The 19,669-nt window shown below is 37.8% G+C and overlaps 1 protein-coding gene across 8 annotated transcripts in view; it reads left to right on the forward strand.

The window, feature by feature from the left end:
* NUP98 (nucleoporin 98 and 96 precursor) overlaps positions 1 to 19,669 on the forward strand; it is a 114,377-nt gene that overhangs the window by 44,335 nt on the left and 50,373 nt on the right. For 5 of the 8 annotated variants that reach the window (XM_045782822.2, XM_045782821.2, XM_045782824.2 and 2 more), the window contains 4 exons: positions 162 to 302; positions 11,789 to 11,922; positions 14,128 to 14,315; positions 19,275 to 19,391. In XM_045782822.2, the coding sequence (XP_045638778.2) occupies positions 162 to 302; positions 11,789 to 11,922; positions 14,128 to 14,315; positions 19,275 to 19,391 (580 nt within the window). The remainder of the gene's footprint in view (positions 1 to 161; positions 303 to 11,788; positions 11,923 to 14,127; positions 14,316 to 19,274; positions 19,392 to 19,669) is intronic. The other 3 variants (XM_045782826.2, XM_045782827.2, XM_045782828.2) reach the window with 1 other exon arrangement.

Genomic DNA, 19,669 nt, shown 5'->3' on the forward strand with positions numbered 1-19,669 from the left:
GCACAGTGCCTGGCAATAGTTAGCATTTACTGTATTACCTCTTGTTGAAATGAGTAGTCATTATGAAGTTTCCAAATGTATTATATTTTTAAGTAACTGACCTCTGGCATAACATTCAAAGGATCTCCTGTGGCACTTTTTCTTTCCTCTTGTCTCCATAGCTCTTGGTGCTGGACAGGCATCTTTGTTTGGGAACAACCAACCTAAGATCGGAGGGCCTCTTGGTACAGGAGCCTTTGGGGCCCCTGGATTTAATACTACGACAGCCACTTTGGGCTTTGGAGCCCCCCAGGCCCCAGTAGGTAAGTGTCAGTCACTTTAGAAGGCTTTACTCAGTTTATTTCTTGCTAATACTTGACTTGGTGACCTGATTTTTTCCTCTCAATCCATCCCACCCCTACCAAAGCAGTACACAGACACACATCATAAAACAGTCCCAGGCTTGTGATGGATCCTGGCCTTTTCTGCTTCCCACTCCTGGGCCTAGTCCCCTAAAGAGACTGCTTTGTTACGACTACTTTGTTTCCTGGTACATAGTTAAGTTCCTATCCCTAAATGATGTGCTTGTGTTGCTGTGTTTTGCTTTATTTATTTAAGTCTTAAGTAAATTTAACTTGTTAATGGTAGATGAGAAATAGAGCTCACTTATCACCTACCTGTGTGTTCTTATTCACTTCTCCTAATATAGCTATGTTACTAATACCTTAAGTTTAGTTTTATGTATTGGAGTGTTTTTCATACTTCATTCATTTGAATTACCCTTTCCTAGTTTTTGCCCTCTCTGCCTCCTACCTGTTGTTATTTTTAACTTAAAATTAACTTTTTAGCTTGAATATCTTTTTAAAAGAAATCTATTCTGTTGGAGATAAAAATAACTGATATCACCTGGCATAAATAGAGTAACTGAGTGAATGAGAGAGAGCAAGAGAAAATTAAGCTCGTCTCTGTACCATGAAGTCATCTCCCATACTGTCTGTCATGATCTGTGTACCACATTTGGATAAGCCTTTTGCAAATTTAAGCTATGTCCCTACATACTGTTTCTTATTCTATCAACTGAGAGACAGTATTTCTTGAGTCCCCTTGATCAAGCAAGGGTATTAGTGCCCTTTCTTACCTTTCTTTTTTTCCTGATTTCTTCTTTTGCCATCTTTTTATTTTCATATTGATAACAATGATAATATATTCTGTCCTGTAATTATTACCTTCATCTTTTCTCTGATTAAAGAATAATTTAAAAGTTGTAAATGTGAACACAGCATATTATTACAACTATGAAAACATTGCTGCCCAGCCACATACACCCTTTTTATACAGCTTTTTCTTTCTCCTGGAATTTCTGATTCTTTTTTCCCCCTTAGATTACCAGCCCTTATCACCTTCCTAAACTGGTCCGAATTCTTAAGGATGGTGTCAGAATTCTTTTACTCTAGATACATCATCATTGATCCCTCTGTCCTTCCTCCTGCAGCAGTAGGATCTCTGATTATTCCCTAGGCCTTCAGCATTGCTTCCAGTATTCCCTTCAAATCTACTCACTGGGAACTGCTCTGTCTTGGGTGTAGGTTTTTCCCTTTTATTTATTTCTTGAATTATCCGGAATGTGTTTTTAAGTAAAGTGTATCTGAAGGGTAAACTTTGATCATTTATAGGTCTGAAAATACCTTTTTTTGTTCCTCATGCTTTATTTAATGTTATGGAATTCTAGTGTGAAAATAATCTATCCTCAGAACTTGGACTATATTCCTTGCATTAGCCATTATTTGATGAGAAGTCTAATGCTTTCTGATTCTTGAGACTTGTTCAGCTCCTACCCCACAAGCATTTAGTATTGTCCCTTTGTCCTGAAATTTCACTAAATTGCTTATACCCTTTCCATCTTTTATTTTTAAGGTTTTTGGTGTTTTTTTTTTTTTTTAGACTTGGGGGAGGGGCAGAAGGAGAGGGAGAGAGAATATTAAGCAGGCTCCACACCCAGCCCAGAGCCTGACATGGGGCTCGATCTTACAACCCTGAGATCATGACCTAAGGCAAAACCAAGAGTCAGACACCACCAGCTGAGCCACTCAGGTGCCCCCTTCCTGTCTTAATGCTTGATATTTAAGGTGCGTTTCTATTTTTTAGGAGATTTCTGAATACCTTCTCAATCATCATTTTGAATTTTTATTTTCAACTTACAAAAAATTCTTTCTCATTCTCTGAAAGTTCCTTTTGTCAGGCATCCAGTTCTTAGATGCAATTTTCTCTTGAAATTTTGTTAACTGGCATTAAAAAAATTTTTAAGGAATTTTCTGTGCCTTAAATCTTCAGATTATTTTTGCTTTGGTCCCACTCTTTAATGCTCTGTGATCTTTACCATTCATGTTCAAGAATAAACTAATAAAAAGCTCACTGGCAATTTATGTGTATGAGTAGAGCTTGTTTACCAGTAAGTTTCCCCTTAAGGTAAGTAGTCCAGGAACCAGCTATTATTCAAGGGTCCTCTGATGGTTAGAATGCCACATTCTTAGCTCTGGGATGATGCAAGTACTGAAACTAGTTGCCCTTGTTCTTTCCATGTGATAACTTGGTTTCATCAGAGGCACACTGGCTGATGTTTGGCTTATCCTGTTGAGCATCAGTGATTAGGAGGATGAAGGTATGGGTGTTTTGTATATGTACTTTGCCTTGGTTCATCTCTCCTGCTTTCAGTCTCACTTCATCAAACTTGGTATCATTGAATCTCTAATCTTTCTGGGATTCTACAGGGCAGATATACTCCACTTTGGGCTGTAATCCCCTATGAATGTATTCTAAGCTATACTTCACTCTATCCTGCTTTGTCATTCCTCTGTCTACTTCTTTCCCCTAGAAATTTGTTGTATTTTCTCTTCTGTTCATTTGTTACATCCCATTCTTTGTCATTGTGGGTTATATAGATATATTTCAATTTGTTCTAAACATAGATTTTACTTAGGGGCTCCTGGGTGGCTCAGTTGGTTAAACATCTGCCTTCGGCTCAGGTCATGATCCTGGGGTCCTGGGATTGAGCCCTGCATCGGGCTCCTTGCTCAGCGGGGAGTCTGCTTCTCCCTCTCCCTCTGCCCCTCCTTACCGTTAGTGCATGCACGTGCACGCTGTTTCTCTCTCTCTCTCTCACTCTTTCCTCTCAAATAAATAAATAAAATCTTCTTTTAAAAAACAGATTTTACTGAGATCTTTGGTGTGGAGGTGAATTAGGATTCTAATTGATTTGTGTGAACGTTAGAACCAACTTTATCATTAAAAGTGAGATTTCCACTTTTATTTCTTTTTCTTAGTTTTAGTTGTTTTCAGTAGAAGGATGTATCATAAATATTGTAACCTGCCATTTTTACTTGGATAGTGTTCTGAATAGTTTGGGTTTTTAAAATTTTTTTTAAAAGTTTAGTTATTTAAGTAATCTCTACACCCAACATGGGGCTTGAACTCACAACCCCGAGATTAAGAGCAACTTGATCTTCTGACTGAGCTAGCCAAGTACCCCTTGAATGTTTTTTGATAATCCATCTTTTTCTAAAGTCAATTAAAAGTTCCTGACATGAGCATTTCATATTACAGCTACATAGGGTACTGTTACCACACATTTGAAAGTAGCTGTATTGCCTTTTAGAGCGTACATCTTTGCATCAGAGGATGGTAGTTGGAAGGTGCTTTAGAGCTTATGTGAGTGCTCTCTTACTGTGGGAGTTCCTCAGTTACAGTTTTCCAAATCAGTCTAGTCCATTGTTTTGTTCAGGTTGTTTAGAAACCAAAACATGCCTCCGTGGAATTTCCACTCAGTGGTTCTACTTTTACCTCCTAAGCTAAGCAAACCAGTCTGTTACAGTTTCCTTGCAGTAACCCTATTATCTTTCTTCCAGATAAAATGTCATCAGGTTTTTCTATTCTCAGACTTTATTTTTTATACTTTTTCCTATTCCTTTAATCATTTGATCATGATGTGGCTTTTCAGTATGTTTTCAAATTATTATGACTGAATTGACTGTGACACAAATGGTAGCTTAACTAGTGCTTATGCTTGCTTGTTCTCTTATTTTTGCTAACGTATCAGCTCTCTTACCTATATTCTTAAATAATACAGTTAACTTAGAGAATATTTCATATTTAAACATACAGATATAAAAACATCCTGTTCACACACTTTCCTAATTATGTTTGGATTCGTTAAAGGAGTTCTTACCCTTTTGAGTAAGCCCAGATGGGGTGACCTATTATACTTGTTAATGATGGGATCAGCTGGTGCAGGTCAGTGTTATTTTTAATGGATCGTTGCCTGTCAAGTAACAAACTGAGTAGTGAATATTAGAATTCTTATGAAAACATCCAGGTTTTCTTGAGTCTCCTTGAATAGTCCATAGAATAACATTATGCTGTTATTGTGTGGCACTCTGTACCGAAGCTACATTTTTGTATTTTTTTCTCACTGATAGTCTTATAAATTGGCTTTTGGAATTGATTTGTTGTATGCTCTTTAAATTGACATCTCCTCTGGGTTTCACAGTCTTGAACAAACTTGTACTTTCCCCTTACATATTAGCATATGGTGTTTTAGTATTTAATTAATACATTTGATTTTAAGAAAGCTTAATTTGACTAAGGTGGATTTACCACTTTTTCATTAATTTAGCTTTAGATGTCTGTTCTGGGTTTTTTGTTGTTGCTGCTGCTGTTGGGGTTTTTTTCCCCCCTGTTGTATTAAAATTTTCCAAATGTTTTGTTTGTGGGACTCGTTTAATGTGGATTATCGTATTATATTTTGGCATTAGCTTTGTTTTAAACACTTATAAAGGGCAAAAGTATTTTTCTTTCTAAAATGATTTAGGTATGATTTTATTTTATTTTTTTTTAATCAGTATTTTTGGAAATATTTTGGAAAGGTTTCTTCATCAATTGGTATAACACAGATAGTTGTGGGAGTTTTCTTGTTTTTGTTTTTTGTTTGTTTTTTACTGTGTGTGATTATAGATCATCATTCCTTGTCTGTTCCCTAAATTGCCTGTGACTGATGACGTGTTTTTACAATTTAAAAGAAAATTAGACTAATCAAGTGATATTTTTTCTTTCAATTTTTACTTGAATGTAATATGAATATTAAATGTAAATAATAAACATATAAGGACACCTTAACAGCCATTTTCATGGCTGTCATGTTTTGTATGCCACTTTCTTCCTCAGTAGTCTTAGTATACTTAATATTGTTTATTCTGGAATTTTTACTTACTAAATTAAATCAAAAATATTTCCTTATTTCAACTGTGAAACACATTGTCATTATTTTTAATAACTATTTAACCTACCGTGTTGATGTATCATGATTTTTACAACTGTGAATGTTGAATATAGGTTGTTTCCAAGTCATAACAATTACAGATAATATTTATTTAATATTTACAAACATTTCTTTGTTTCTAGTTTAATTAAACCCTTGGGTTAAATTTCCATGATTGAAATGACTAGGTTAAAAAATATAAAAACAGGAGTTAAGATGGCAGAGGAGTAGGGGTCCCCTTTTTCAGCTGGTCCCCTGAGTCGAGCTGGTAGGTACCAGACCATCCTGAAAACCCACGGAATCAGCCTGAGACGCAGGAAGATACATCTGGATCTCTACAAATGAACATCTCCAGCGCTGAGTATTGAGATACGAAGCGGGGAGCCGTGAAACCTCGCACAGACATCGGAAGATGAACAGAAGGGGTAGGGAGCCTCCGCGCTCGGGTGCCGGGAAGCGGTAGCCACCTGCACTGGGGAACGGGCTGGACTCGTGGACCGGCACCCGCGAGAGAGCAGACTGAGACCGTGAGCCTGGGAACGCAAGCCCGTCCGAACTGAAAACCGGAGCTCCAGAGCGCTCTCTGGAACCGGACTGAGACCGGGAGCTCAGGAGCGTGCGCGCGTGCGACCAGACTGAAAACTGGAGCTCCGGAGTGCACACGAACCTCACTGAAACAGGGAGCTCGGGAGCGTGCGCGGGGGCGGCTGGCGGTGTTAGAAACACAAAGGACAGAGATGTGCCAGCCCTGGAAGTGAGGGCTGGGACGCCGGTTGCAGGATTTTTAGCAGCACCAACAGAAACAGAGTTAAAGAGGCCAGAAGAGCTCAGTGGAGAGCGGACTGCAATCTCTCTGTTCTGAGAGGCTAGGATACGGCCACTGCTGCTCTGACTCTCAGAAGAGTCACAGAAAACCTCCAGGGAAAGCCGCCAGAGAACAAAAGCCCGGAAATACCAGCTCACAGTGTGCCCCTCCCCATCCCCCCTCGCGGGGGGCAGGGAGACTCTGCCCAAACAGGGTTGCATGAGTATCAGCACGGCAGGCACCTCCCCCAGAAGGCAGGCTGAAAAATCAAGAAGCCCACATCCCTAAGGTCCCTATAAAACAAATGCACACTGCCTGTGTCCTGGTCAATAATTTGAGTTCTGGGCAACCCCGCAACGTCTCCTCATCAGAATGACAAGAAGGAGAAATCCCCTCCAGCAAAGAAAAGATAATGAGTCTGTGGCCTCTGCCACAGAACTGATGGATATGGATATAACCAAATTGTCAGAAATGGAGTTCAGAGTAACAATGGTCAAGATGATGTGTAGACTTGAAAAAAATATTAACGCAAATATTAACGAGAATATAGAATCTCTAAGGGTGGAAATGAGAGCTAATCTGGCAGAAATTAAAAATGCCATGAATCAAATGCAGTCAAAACTAGATACTCTGACGGCCAGGGTAAATGAGACAGAAGAATGAATTAGTGAATTGGAAGATGGGATGGTAGAAGAGAAAGCTAAAACAGACACTTGGCTCAAAAAAATCCAATCTCAAGAGTGTAGGTTATGGGAGATTACTGACTCAGTGAAACGTTCCAATGTCAGAATCATTGGCATTCCTGAGGGGAAGTGAAAACTTCCCCAGTCTAGCAAAGGAAACAAGCATTCGTGTCAAAGAGGCAGAGAAGACCCCTCCCAAATTCAACCACGACAAACCTATGCCTCGTCACGTCATAGTGCAATTCGCAAATATTAGATCCAAGGATACAGTATTGAGAGCGTCCAGGGCAAAGAAAGTTCTCACGTACAAAGGCAAAAATATTAGGATTACGTCAGACCTGTCTACACAGACCTGGAATGAGAGAAAGGGTTGGGGGGGCATTTTTAAAGCTCTTTCAGAGAAAAACATGCGGCCAAGGATCCTTTATCCAGCAAGGCTGTCATTCAGAATTGATGGCGAGATAAAGACCTTCCAGAATCTCCAGTCACTGACCAATTTCGTAACCACGAAACCAGTCCTACAGGAGATATTAAGGGGGGGTTCTATAAAAGTAAAAAGGCCCCAAGAGTGATACAGAACAGAAAGTCACAATCTATAGAAACAAAGTCTTTACAGGCAACATGGCATCATTAAAATCCTATCTCTCAATAATCAGTCTCAATGTAAATGGCCTAAATGCTCCCATAAAACACCACAGGGTTGCAGATTGGATAAAAAGACATGACCCATCTATTTGCTGTCTACAAGAGACTCATTTTGAACCTAAAGATACATCCAGACTGAAAGTAAAGGGATGGAATACCATCTTTCATGCCAGTGGACCACAAAAGAAAGCTGGGGTAGCAATTATGTCAGACAGACTGGATTTTAAACTAAAGACTATAGTTAGAGATACAGAAGGGCACTATATTATTCTTAAAGGATGTATCCACCAAGTGGATATGACAATTATAAATTTATATGCCCCCAACAGGGGAGCAGCAAGATATACAAGCCAACTCTTAACCAGAATAGAGAGACCTATAGATAAAAATACGTTAATAGTAGGGGACCTCAACACTCCACTATCAGCAATAGACAGATCACCTAAGCAGAAAATCAAAGAAACAAGAGCTTTGAATGCCATACTAGATGAGTTGGACCTCATAGATATATATAGAACACTACACCCCAGAATAAAAGAATACTCATTCTATTCTAATGCACATGGAACATTCTCCAGAAGAGATCAGGTTCTGGGTCACAAAACAGCTCTCAACCGATACCAAAAGACAAATTATTCCCTGCATATTCTCAGACCACAATGCTTTGAAATTGGAACTCAATCACAAGGAAAAATTTGGAAGAAACTCAAACACTTGGAAACTAAGAACCATCCTGCTCAAGAATGATTGGATAAACCATGAAATAAAAAATCAATTTAAACAATTTATGGAGACCAACGAGAATGAAAACACAACGGTCCAAAACCTATGGGACACTGCAAAGGCAGTCCTAAGGGGAAAATACATAGCCATCCAAACCTCACTCAAAAGAATAGAAAAATCTAAAATGCAGTTTTTATATTCTCACCTCAAGAAGCTGGAACAAGAGCAGAAGAACAGGCCTACCCTGTTGATCGAGAACGCAGTTGATCAAGATTAGAGCAGAGATCAGTGAATTAGAAACCAGGAGCACAGTAGAGCAGATCAACAGAACTAGAAGCTGGCTCTTTGAAAGAATAAATAATATTGATAAGCCACTGGCAAGACTTATTCAAAAGAATAGAGAAAGGACCCAGATTAATAAAATTATGAATGAAAAGGGAGAGGTTGCAACCAACACCAATGAAATAGGAAGGATCATTAGAAACTTTTATCAACAGCTTTATGCAAATAAATTAAACAACCTGGAGAAATGGATGCCTTCCTGGAAACCTATAAACTACCAAGACTGAAACAGGAAGAAATTGATTTTTTAAATAGATCAGTTAATTATGAAGAGATTGAAGGAGTGATCAAAAACCTTCCAAAAAACAAGACTCCAGGGTCTGATGGATTCCCTGGGGAATTCTACCAAACATTCAAAGAAGAAATAATACCTATTCTTCTGAAGCTGTTTTAAAAAATAGAAACACAAGGAAAACTACCAAACTCATTCTATGAGGCCCATATTACCTTGATTCCCAAACCAGGCAAAGACCCCATCCAAAAGGAGAATTACAGGCCTATATCCCTGATGAATATGGACGCCAAAATTCTCAACAAGATCCTAGCTAATAGGATCCAACAGTACATTAAAAGGATTATCCATCATGACCAAGTGGGATTCATCCCTGGGATGCAAGGGTGGTTCAACATTCGCAATCTATCAGTGTGATAGATCATATCAACGAGAAAAGAGTCAAGAACCATATGCTCCTCTTCAGAGTATAGGGATAGAAGGTACATTCCTCAATCTCACAAAAACCATCAATGAAAAGCCTACAGCAAATATCATTCTCAATGGGGAAAAGCTGGAAGCCTTTCCCTTAAGATCAGGAACACGACAAGGATGTCCATTCTCGCCATTGTTATTCAACATAGTACTAGAAGTCCTTGCAACAGCAATCAGACAACAAAAAGGGATAAAAGGTATCCAAATCGGCAAAGAAGAAGTCCAACTGTCTCTCTCCGCAGATGACATGATACTCTATATGGAAAACCCAAAAGAATCCATCCCCAAACTACTAGAAGTTATAGAGCAATTCAGTGATGTGGCGGGATACAAAATCAGTGCTCAGAAATCAGTTGCATTTCTGTACACGAACAAAGAGACTGAAGAAAGAGAAATTAGGGAATCCATTCCATTTACAATAGCACCAAAAATCATACGTTATCTCGGAATTAACCAGAGACATAAAGGACCTATATTCTAGAAACTACAAATCACTCTTGAAAGACATTAAAGAAGACACAAAAAGATGGAAAAATATTCCATGCTCATGGATCGGAAGAATTAACATAGTTAAAATGTCCATGCTACCCAGAGCAATCTACACTTTCAATGCCATCCCAGTCAAAATACCAATGACATTTTTCAAAGAACTGGAACAAACAGCCCTTAAATTTGTGTGGAACCAGAAAAGGCCCCATATCACCAAGGAATTGTTGAAAAGGAAAAAACAAAGCTGGGGGCATCATGTTGCTGGATTTCAAGCTGTACTACAAAGCTGTGATCACAAAGACAGCATGGTACTGGCACAAAAACAGAAACATAAGACCAATGGAACAGAATAGAGAACCCAGAAATGGACCCTTGGCTCTTTGGGCAACTAATGTTTGACAAAGTGGGAAAAAACATCCAGTGGAAAAAAGACAGTCTCTTCAGTAAATGGCGCTGGGAAAATTGGACAGCTACATGCAAAAGAATGAAACTTGAGCACTCTCTCACACCACACACAAAGATAAACTCCAAATGGATGAAAGACCTCGATGTGAGACAGGAATCCATCAAAATCCTAGAGGAGAACACAGGCAGCAATCTCTTTGACATTGGCCACAGCTACTTTTTTCATGACATCTCCAAAGGCAAGAGAAACAAAGGAAATAATGAACTTGTGGGACTTCATCAAGACAAAAAGCTTCTGCACAGCCAAGGAAACAGTCAAAAAAACTAAGAGGCAGCCCACAGAATGGGAGGAGATATTTGCAAATGACATTACAGATAAAAGACTGGTATCCAAGATCTACAAAGAACTTCTCAAACTCAATGCAAAAGAAACAAACAAATCAAAAAATGGGCAGAAGATATGAACAGACACTTTTCCAGTGAAGACATACAAATGGCTAACAGACACATGAAAAAATGTTCAAAATCATTAGCCATCAGGGAAATTCAAATCAAAACCACACTGAGATACCACCTTACGCCAGTTAGAATGGCAAAAATAGACAAGGCAAGAAACAACAATTGTTGGAGAGGGTGTGGGGAAAGGGGATCCCTCCTACATTATCGGTGGGAATGCAAGTTGGTACAGACACTTTGGAAAACAGTGTGGAGGTCCCTTAAAAAGTTAAAAATTGAGCTACCCTATGATCCAGCCATTGCACTGCTGGGTATTTACCCCAAAGATACAGACGTAGTGAAGAGAAGGGCCATATGCACCCCAATGTTCATAGCAGCTCTGTCCACAATAGCTAAATCGCTGAAGGAGCTGAGATGCCCTTCAACAGATGACTGGATTAAGAAGATGTTGTCCATATATACAATGGAATATTACTCAGCTATCAACAAGAACAAGTTCTCAACATTTGCTGCAACATGGATGGGACTGGAGGAGATAATGCTAAGCGAAATAAGTCAAGCAGAGAAAGACAATTATCATATGGTTTCACTCATTTATGGAACATAGGAAGTAGGAAGATCGGTAGAAGAAAGGGAAGAAGAAAGGGGCCGTAAACAGAAGGGGGAAGGAACTCTGGGAAACAAACTGAGGGCTTCAGAGGGGAGGGGGGGAAATGGAATAGGCTGGTGATGGGTAGTAAGGAGGTCATGTATTGCATGGTGCACTGGGTGTTATACACAAGTAATAAATCATGGAACTTTAAAAAAATAAATTTTAAAAATATATAAAAACAGTATTTGTTTTATGTACTGTTACGTTGTTTCTTTTAGAGTAAACCAATTTATAATGTTTCCGGAAGTCAAAGACTGTAATTCTTTTCATACAGCTGTGGCACTGATAGATAATGAGGTAGATATAAATATTTCTTCAATGTTGTTTAAATTGTATTTCATTGATTATTAGTGACAGTGAACACCTAAGTAAAATTTTTGTGTTGTCTCTTATGAAATGCCTCTTCATATCTTTTACCCATTAGTTTGTTGATTTTCTTCACAGTTTGCTCCTCTGCTCTCCACCAATAATGCCATTGAGTGAGTCTGAACATTTTGAAGACCTCGCCACAATGATTCTGTGCACTCTTGCTATAATTGCTTTGGATCCCTGGACTGACATGTTGCTTTCTCTTTTCTTTTTTCTCAAAAAGCTTTGACAGATCCCAATGCTTCTGCTGCCCAGCAAGCGGTTCTCCAACAGCACATCAATAGTTTAACGTACTCACCTTTTGGAGACTCTCCTCTCTTCCGAAATCCCATGTCAGACCCTAAGAAGAAAGAAGAGGTAAATTTAAGGGTGCTTTTGTAAAGTTTATTCTCAGATCAAGAGAAACTAAAAGTGCAGAATATATTTTCATACATATATAACCTAAGCAAAGTTAGGTGTAATTAAGTTTTTAAGACACATTATTTATGCTTTTCACTGAGCCAGGAGGTATATTATGTTTGCAGTATCTGGAAGGCAGCATGACTAAAGCAGTGACATGAATACTGGACTGGAGGTGAGGGCTGAGACTTTTCAGTAGCCCTGAAGTAAGGCAGATATTATTATTTCCATTTTATAGTTGAGCAAACTAAGGCTCAGAGAGGCTGATTTTTCTAAAATCATAATGTTCTTAAGTGGTATATCACTATCTTTTCTTCTGGCTTAGTTAACTTTGTCTTAATTTTTTATGCTCTAGTGTCAAATGATCTTCTGTTCCCGGTGGTGTGGGTTAAAAGTAGACTTTGGTCTGTTTAATCCTTGTGTTACCGTGTACAATCTGAGACCTTGAGCATGTCTTTTTGCCTCTGAATGTGTTTCTTCATCCGTAAAATGGGAATAGTAATACCGTTCAGTGTTGAGAATTAAATGAGATAATGCATACCTGGCTTATAATAAGTTGGTCAGTCTACAGATAATATTACTCAGTTATTTATGTCATCTCATTTCTCCCTCAGCTGGTTCTTGAATTAACCCTATAACTAGATATAAAGGGAAGTAAGATAGGAATTTAAAGTGCTTTTTAACATGCTTTGTGAATGTAAGTTGTGCTTAGATGAAAATTATGTGTGGGACTTCTGGGTGGCTCGATCAGTTAAGTGACTGACTCTTGATCTCAGCTCAGGTCTTGATCTCAGGGTCATGAGTTCAAGCCCTGCACTGGGCTCCATGCTGGGCGTTGAGCCTGCTTGAAAAGAGAAAAGAAAATAGAATTATGTGTTATTTGTGCAGCAGAATTATAGGTCTAAATATGTGCTAGTCAGTGTGTTCAGTAGTGAGGATACAAAATGAAAATAAGAACTTATCATCTAAGAGCTTGCTATTTATTTAGTGAGAAAGATTGGATCTGTTAATGTGTTTAAATTTACTCAAGTTCAATATAGTAAATACAGTAATAAAATAGCCTGTCAGCTGATGAGTGGATAAACAAACTGTATGTGTATATACATGATGAAATATCACATTTAGTCATAAAAAGGAATGAAGTACTGATACGTGCTACATACAACATGGATGAACCTTGAAAATATTATATTGGGTGAAAGAAGCCAGACACAAGAGGCTACGTGATTCCATTTATATAAAATGCCTAGACTAGGCAAATTTATTGAGACAAAGTAGATTCATGTTTGCCTAGGGTGGGGGGTGGAATTGGGAGGCATATCATTTGTTTTTGGAGTGAGAGAAGTGTTCTGGATTTAGTGGTGATTCTTGTGCAACTTAGTAGATATAGTAACCCCCCCAAGTAGTATGCATTAAAATGGTGAATATTATGTTAAGGAAGAGCGTAGATTTTTGGGTGAGTTTGATAAGGCTTTGCGAAAGAGATAACATTTAACTTTTTTTGAGTATTTATGGAGAAGTTGGTAGATCTAGGTCAAGACATTCCAAGCAATGGCACACCATTGTGAGAGATCACAAAAAAGATCTAGGAAGGTTCATTGTTGCTGAAGTGTAAATAGTCTGCACTGTAAAGAGAAACGTAAACTGTGACAGGGTTTCATATTTTAGACATTGCTGTTTCAAGTGGTTATATAATCCCATGTATAATGTTAAGGAAAACAAATGTATAACACTCTGCAGATATTATAGAAATACAATAAAGGTGCCATCAAAATCAACCTGAAGTCTTATTTTAGTTTTATGTCTCTTCTATTAACTTGTAATTTCGTCAAAAATCAGGGAAAGTGATTTCATTATTTTTATTGCCAGTACTTAGTGTTTGACTCATGGCAGTTATCAACGTTTACTAAATGCTGAATAAATGCAAGCTAATACTGTTGTTTTCAGAGTGATTTGGATTGTATGGAGGTTGAATAGTAATTCATGGGTGCATCTCAGTTTATTCCGAAGGTTAAGATTTTGGGTTTCGTTGAAAAAGAAACAGAGGTATCTAGTTGGGTAAATGGCAGAAATATTTGAACTTTGTTCTTATGATTTTTTTCTATAAGTCCAAATAATGTATTTGAGTTAAACTAGATCTTCCTTGATGCTTTTGTTTTTCAGAGATTGAAACCAACAAATCCAGCAGCCCAGAAGGCTCTCACTACACCTACTCATTATAAACTAACACCCCGCCCTGCCACCAGAGTTCGACCAAAGGCTTTACAGACAACAGGCACAGCCAAGTCACATCTCTTTGATGGGCTGGATGATGATGAGCCATCCTTAGCCAATGGAGCATTCATGCCCAAGTGAGTTTATTTTTGTTAACATAAATTAAATGTAAATATTAATTTAAACTCAGTACAAAATATGTAATTTACCTAAATGTAGTACAAATATTGTAGTTTAGGTTTTTTTGTTTGTTTGTTTAAAGATTTATCTATTTATTTTAGAGAGAGAGAGAGCACGGACACGCACGAGTAGGGGAAGGGGCAGAGGGAGAAAATCTTGAAGCAGATTCCCCACTGAGCGCAGAGCCCGAACCCCTGAAGGGGGTGGCTCGACCCAGGGTTCTATCTCATGACCCATGAGATCATAACCTGAGCCAAAACCAAGAGTCACATTTTACCAGCTGAGCCACCTAGGCGCCCCTGTTTTTAATTTGAAAAATAGAGAATATCACAAGTAATAAAAGTGGCCTGATCATTCTCAGGGATAACCATGGTTAATATAAAAATAGTTTTATTAATATGCTTCTAGTTTTACATATGCAGGTTTTTTGTTTTATTTTGAGATTTTAGTGCTTACATAATTTTATTTTAAGCAGAAGACACTTTTTTCTTTAAACTTACATTGGCCAAACCAATTAAGAAGAACATCTCTACATATTTTTATATTCCCATACATACAGGTATTGAACCAGTAATAATTACACAGGAAAATGTACACAAAGTATGTAGAATGGTTGTTGGTAAACATTTAAAATTACACTTAAATAAATAAATAAAATTACTTAAATTATGCATTAGAGCATATATGCCCTAGAGTGTTGATATGTACATGGGGGAAAAATAAAGAAAAATACATGCCAAACTGTTAACAGTGGTTAACATTTGGAGATGTAATTTCAGAGCATTTCATTTCTGGGTTATTTTTCTAGATATATAGTTAGGCATATAAACACATAGGCTTTTTAAGAGCAGGTATTTTCTAGTCAGAAAAGTATGGTTTTTGTTTTGTTTAAGCTTTGGAGAAAGAATTGGGAATTCATCATTTGCAGCTCTTATTTATCAGTGTTACTAAGTTAAAAATTATGACTCTTTTCTTTCCTTAAAAATATGGCGGGGGACACCTGGGTGGCTCAGTTGGTTAAGCGGCCACCTCTTGGTTTGGGCTCAGGTCATGATCTCATGGTCATGGGATCGAGCCCTGCATCAGGCTCTACACTCTGTGCAGAGCCTCTTTTCCTCTCCCTCCAGTTCACGCTCACTCTCTCTCTCTCAAATAAATAAATAAAATCTTTAAAATATATATACATTTATTATATTAATTCATCTCTTCATTCCTTCATTCAGCAAACATTTATCAAGTAACGGTTCGGTGCCAAGTGTGGTAGGCATTGAGAATGTAGGTATGAGCAAGACACATTGCTCCATCACTGAATTCACAGTCTGTGAGGGGAAAGAGATGTTGACAGTATTCACAAGTGACACAAGTGACAGAAAGGAGTAGTAGAGATTGCCACTGTAGGGGAGACTAACAGGAGAATGATGAAAGCTGTTTTGAGGAAGTGTTATTTAGACTGAAGAGGGTGGGGCACTTGGCTGGCTCAGTTGGTCAAGCATGTGACTTTTGATCTCCGGGTTGTGAGTTTGAGTCCCACCTTGAGCATAGAGATTACTTTAAAAATAAATTTAAAAAAGAGGGATAGGGAGGACTGTCGGGTAGAGGGAGTATTTTGCTGTGGTTTTAAATATGCCTATGCTTATGTAAGCGGATATAATTTTATTTTCCAGTATTCTTTTGAATGTTTGTTTCAAACATGACTTACTTGACTGAATGGTAGTCAGTCATGCATTTACCAAATTAGAGTTCTTTTCCATTTACTTAAAATACTAGAAAATGCAAGTCATTGTTTGGTGATGGTAGAAGGAAGGGAGAGATTCTGAAGGTTCATAAAGGAGTATGAGGAAACTTTTCTGATTTGTGATAATGGTTTCACTGGTATATACAAATGTCAGGTTTGCAAGGTTTGTGGAATACAAGTTCAATATATAAAAGTTTTATTCCTGTATACCTTTATAGCTATATTCCTATAAGCCGGGTGAGGGCAGTGACATAACTATGGCAAAATACATGAATCTATCATTTAGTTTTACTTATGAAGTATTTCATTGTTGAAATAAATCTAGTCTTTGAAGTCACATAATTTTGCTTTCCCAGATTAGTGTTTCTGTACTTCTGTTCTTTGTACCTAACTTGATATTTCTGATCCCAGTCCTCTTCCCTTTTGCCTAGCACTTGTTCTTATGTTTTATGTTTGGTTCATTGTCTTCTAGTTCTAAGTATATTCTTCATGTGAAATTTGGGGGGGGGGAGCAAAGCAAGGTTTATTGAGCAGTTTATTGAGCGATAGCAAAAGTGATAGTACAAAGCTCCAAGGAGGGAGGGGAACCGAAAGGCTTGCCCCATGTGAAATATTTAATCAGTCCCCACCTTGGTTCCTGTGCTTCAGTCCGTTGGAGCTGGGTTTTTTTATGATTGCCAGGTTGTCCCATCTCTGGCTGGTGGAGGCCCTTTTAGGTTGCTCCTGAGTTCTTTCCACATAGGCTCTGATAGTATTTGATAACTTCCTTGCTTCTAGTAAGGATTCACTGTGTGAAATTTTGTCCAGGATTTTTTGCCATTGTGTTCATTACTTAGATTGGCCTCAATGTTCCTTTCTTACCTGGTTTTGGTATAAAATTCATGCTATCCTTATAAACAAACTGGGCAGTATTTTCTCTTTCTATTTTCTGGAAGAGTTTATGTAAGGTAGGCCTTTTTGTGTGTGTGTGTGTGTGTGTGTGTGTGTGTGTGTGTGTGTTTTCATTTTCAATAAATGTAGGGTACCAGTGAAGATAGGTGGTCCTGAAGTAATATTTGTAGTAAGGCTTATTTTTAGTTTTGTTTTTTTCTTAATTATTAATTTATATAAAAGAAGGCTATTGAGCTTTTTTTTTTTTTGCATTAACTTTTGGCAAGTTTTTATATTGTTCAAACTAACTAAAATTTTAGATTTATTGGAACAAAGTTGTTAAAAAGTATCCTTACTGTCTTTTTCATTTCAGTAGAATCTGTGGAGTTACTATTTTCATTTCTGACGGGTTTTTTTTCTGCTTTCTCTTTTTCTCAGTCTGGTTTGGGATCTTCCATTTTATTGGTGATTTCACAGAACTAACATTTGGCTTTTATTGATGCTCCCATTTCTATGATTGTTTTCTATTTTATTAATTTTATTTATATTTTCACTAACAATTTCATTTTGTCTTTAGTTCCTTCCTTTCCGAACCCCTCCCCCTTTTTTGGTATTTAATTTTCTGTCCTTTTTCTAAGGGGATTTGTAGCTCTTTGATTTTCAACTTTCCTTCTTTACAGTTATACGCATTTAAAGATACAAATTTTCCTTTAGTTCAACTGTATTTGTATTCTCTAAGTTTTGATATGGAGTACTCTTATTCAGATAATAATTACATATGCTAGTAAAATTCTTTGATTTCTGTGGCCGGGGGTGTTGAGCCTTGGGTTATATAAGAGTGTAAATTCCTACCACAGGGATTTTTAAGTGATCATTTTGTTAATGATTTCTAGCTTACATGCAACAAAGGTATTCCAGGTGGTTTTGAGTCCTTGAAATTTGTGGTTTGCTTTAATGATCCAACATACGGCTGGCTTTCATAAATATTCATATGCACTTGAGTATGTATTTTATAGTTGTTGGGTATGGTGATCTTGAGTTAGACCAAACTTGCTAATCATTAGGTCTTCTATATTCATACTAATCCCCCCCCCGTTTTTTAAAGATTTTATTTATTTATGTGACAGAGAGAGGCAGCCAGCGAGAGAGGGAACACAAGCAGGGGGAGTGGGAGAGGAAGAAGCAGGCTCATAGCAGAGGAGCCTGATGTGGGGCTCGATCCCAGAACGCCGGGATCACGCCCTGAGCCGAAGGCAGACGCTTAACGACTGCGCCACCTAGGCGCCCCCCCCTTTTTTTGTTTGTTTGGATATTTTGGTTCTTTATTTCCTTAAATTCCAATATCATAAAACATGAACACATCTACAGTTTTCCTAAATTTATCCATTTTTTTTAAAGATTTTATTTATTTATTTGAGAGAGAGCATGAGAGGGGGGAGGGTCAGAGGGTGAAGCAGACTCCCCGCTGATCTGGGAGCCTAACTTGGGGCTCAGTACTGGGACTCCGGGATCATGACCTGAGCTGAAGGCAGACGCTTTACTGACTGAGCTACCCAGGCGCCCCTGTAGTTTGTTTTTTTAAAGAGGGAATGGAGCACATTAGTTAATCCAGGGAGTTTTTAAGTGGAGGTTGAGTAAGATAAGATCTTCTCTGTGGTTCTTCTGTTTGAAGCTTATATATATGATAGAGGTTCTTGCCTTTAAGTAAACCTGCTGTACGCACACCTGAAATTTTAAGATTATTTGTGACTATTTGCATCATTGGATGTCAGGGTTTTTTGCTCCTTTTTCTTTCTTGTCATCTTTAAAAAGAAATCTTACTTAATCAGCAAATGTCTCCTTCCTATTTTCTTCAAGGCAGCACGCCAAGTTCTGAGGAGACAGTCATGAATCCTGACTCTCAAAAAAGGAAGAAAATCTTTAAAGAGAAAGAAGATATTTAGAGAAGTAATTGAAATATAAGACTTAGTGTGATAGGTTAACTGTCTGGGTAAAGTGCTCAGGGTTCAGAGAAGGAGGACTGCTTTCAAGGAGATTTCCCACTTTGTTCTGAATGTGCTTAGCTTATTCTTCCAAACACCAGTGTGTAATATATTTAAGACCTTATACTCTGTTTATGTATGAGACATTGTGAATTGAACTTGTTAGGTCATTTTTAGGAATGTGAGACCTGAACAAGAATGCTCTTTTTGACTAGTTTTTAAAGATAATGTTAATGATGCAATTATGTGTGCCTGAGTCCTTGTGGGGTTTTTTTTTTTTTGGTTTTTGGTTTGTTTATTTTGGGTTTTTTTTTTCGGTCTCTTTATAGGAAGAGCATTAAGAAGTTGGTTTTGAAAAACCTTAACAACAGCAATCTCTTCTCTCCTGTTAATCGTGACTCAGAAGATCTAGCTTCACCATCTGATTATCCAGAAAATGGAGAGAGGTAAACTGAATTTTGTTTTGGGTTGTTTCTAGTAGACTGCCCTGTTCTCATTTTGAAGAGATTCTGACTTTGGAATTTATTCATTCTATGAAAATTTATGAAGTTTGATGAATGTGGCATAGTATTACAACGTATGAGCACCTGGAAATTAAGTCATGTTTTTGCTTTTTGAGTACTTTAGACCTTAAAATTATTTGAAGATTTTCTGACTCAGTTCTACATAATTATTTTGATATCCGTGTGTCATTTTGGACAGGATTCTCATACATTTGATACCC

The sequence above is a fragment of the Ursus americanus genome, chromosome 16, assembly GCF_024610735.1.
Source record: "Ursus americanus isolate L20-20 chromosome 16, mUrsAme1.1.p, whole genome shotgun sequence".
Taxonomy (NCBI): Eukaryota; Metazoa; Chordata; class Mammalia; order Carnivora; family Ursidae; genus Ursus; species Ursus americanus.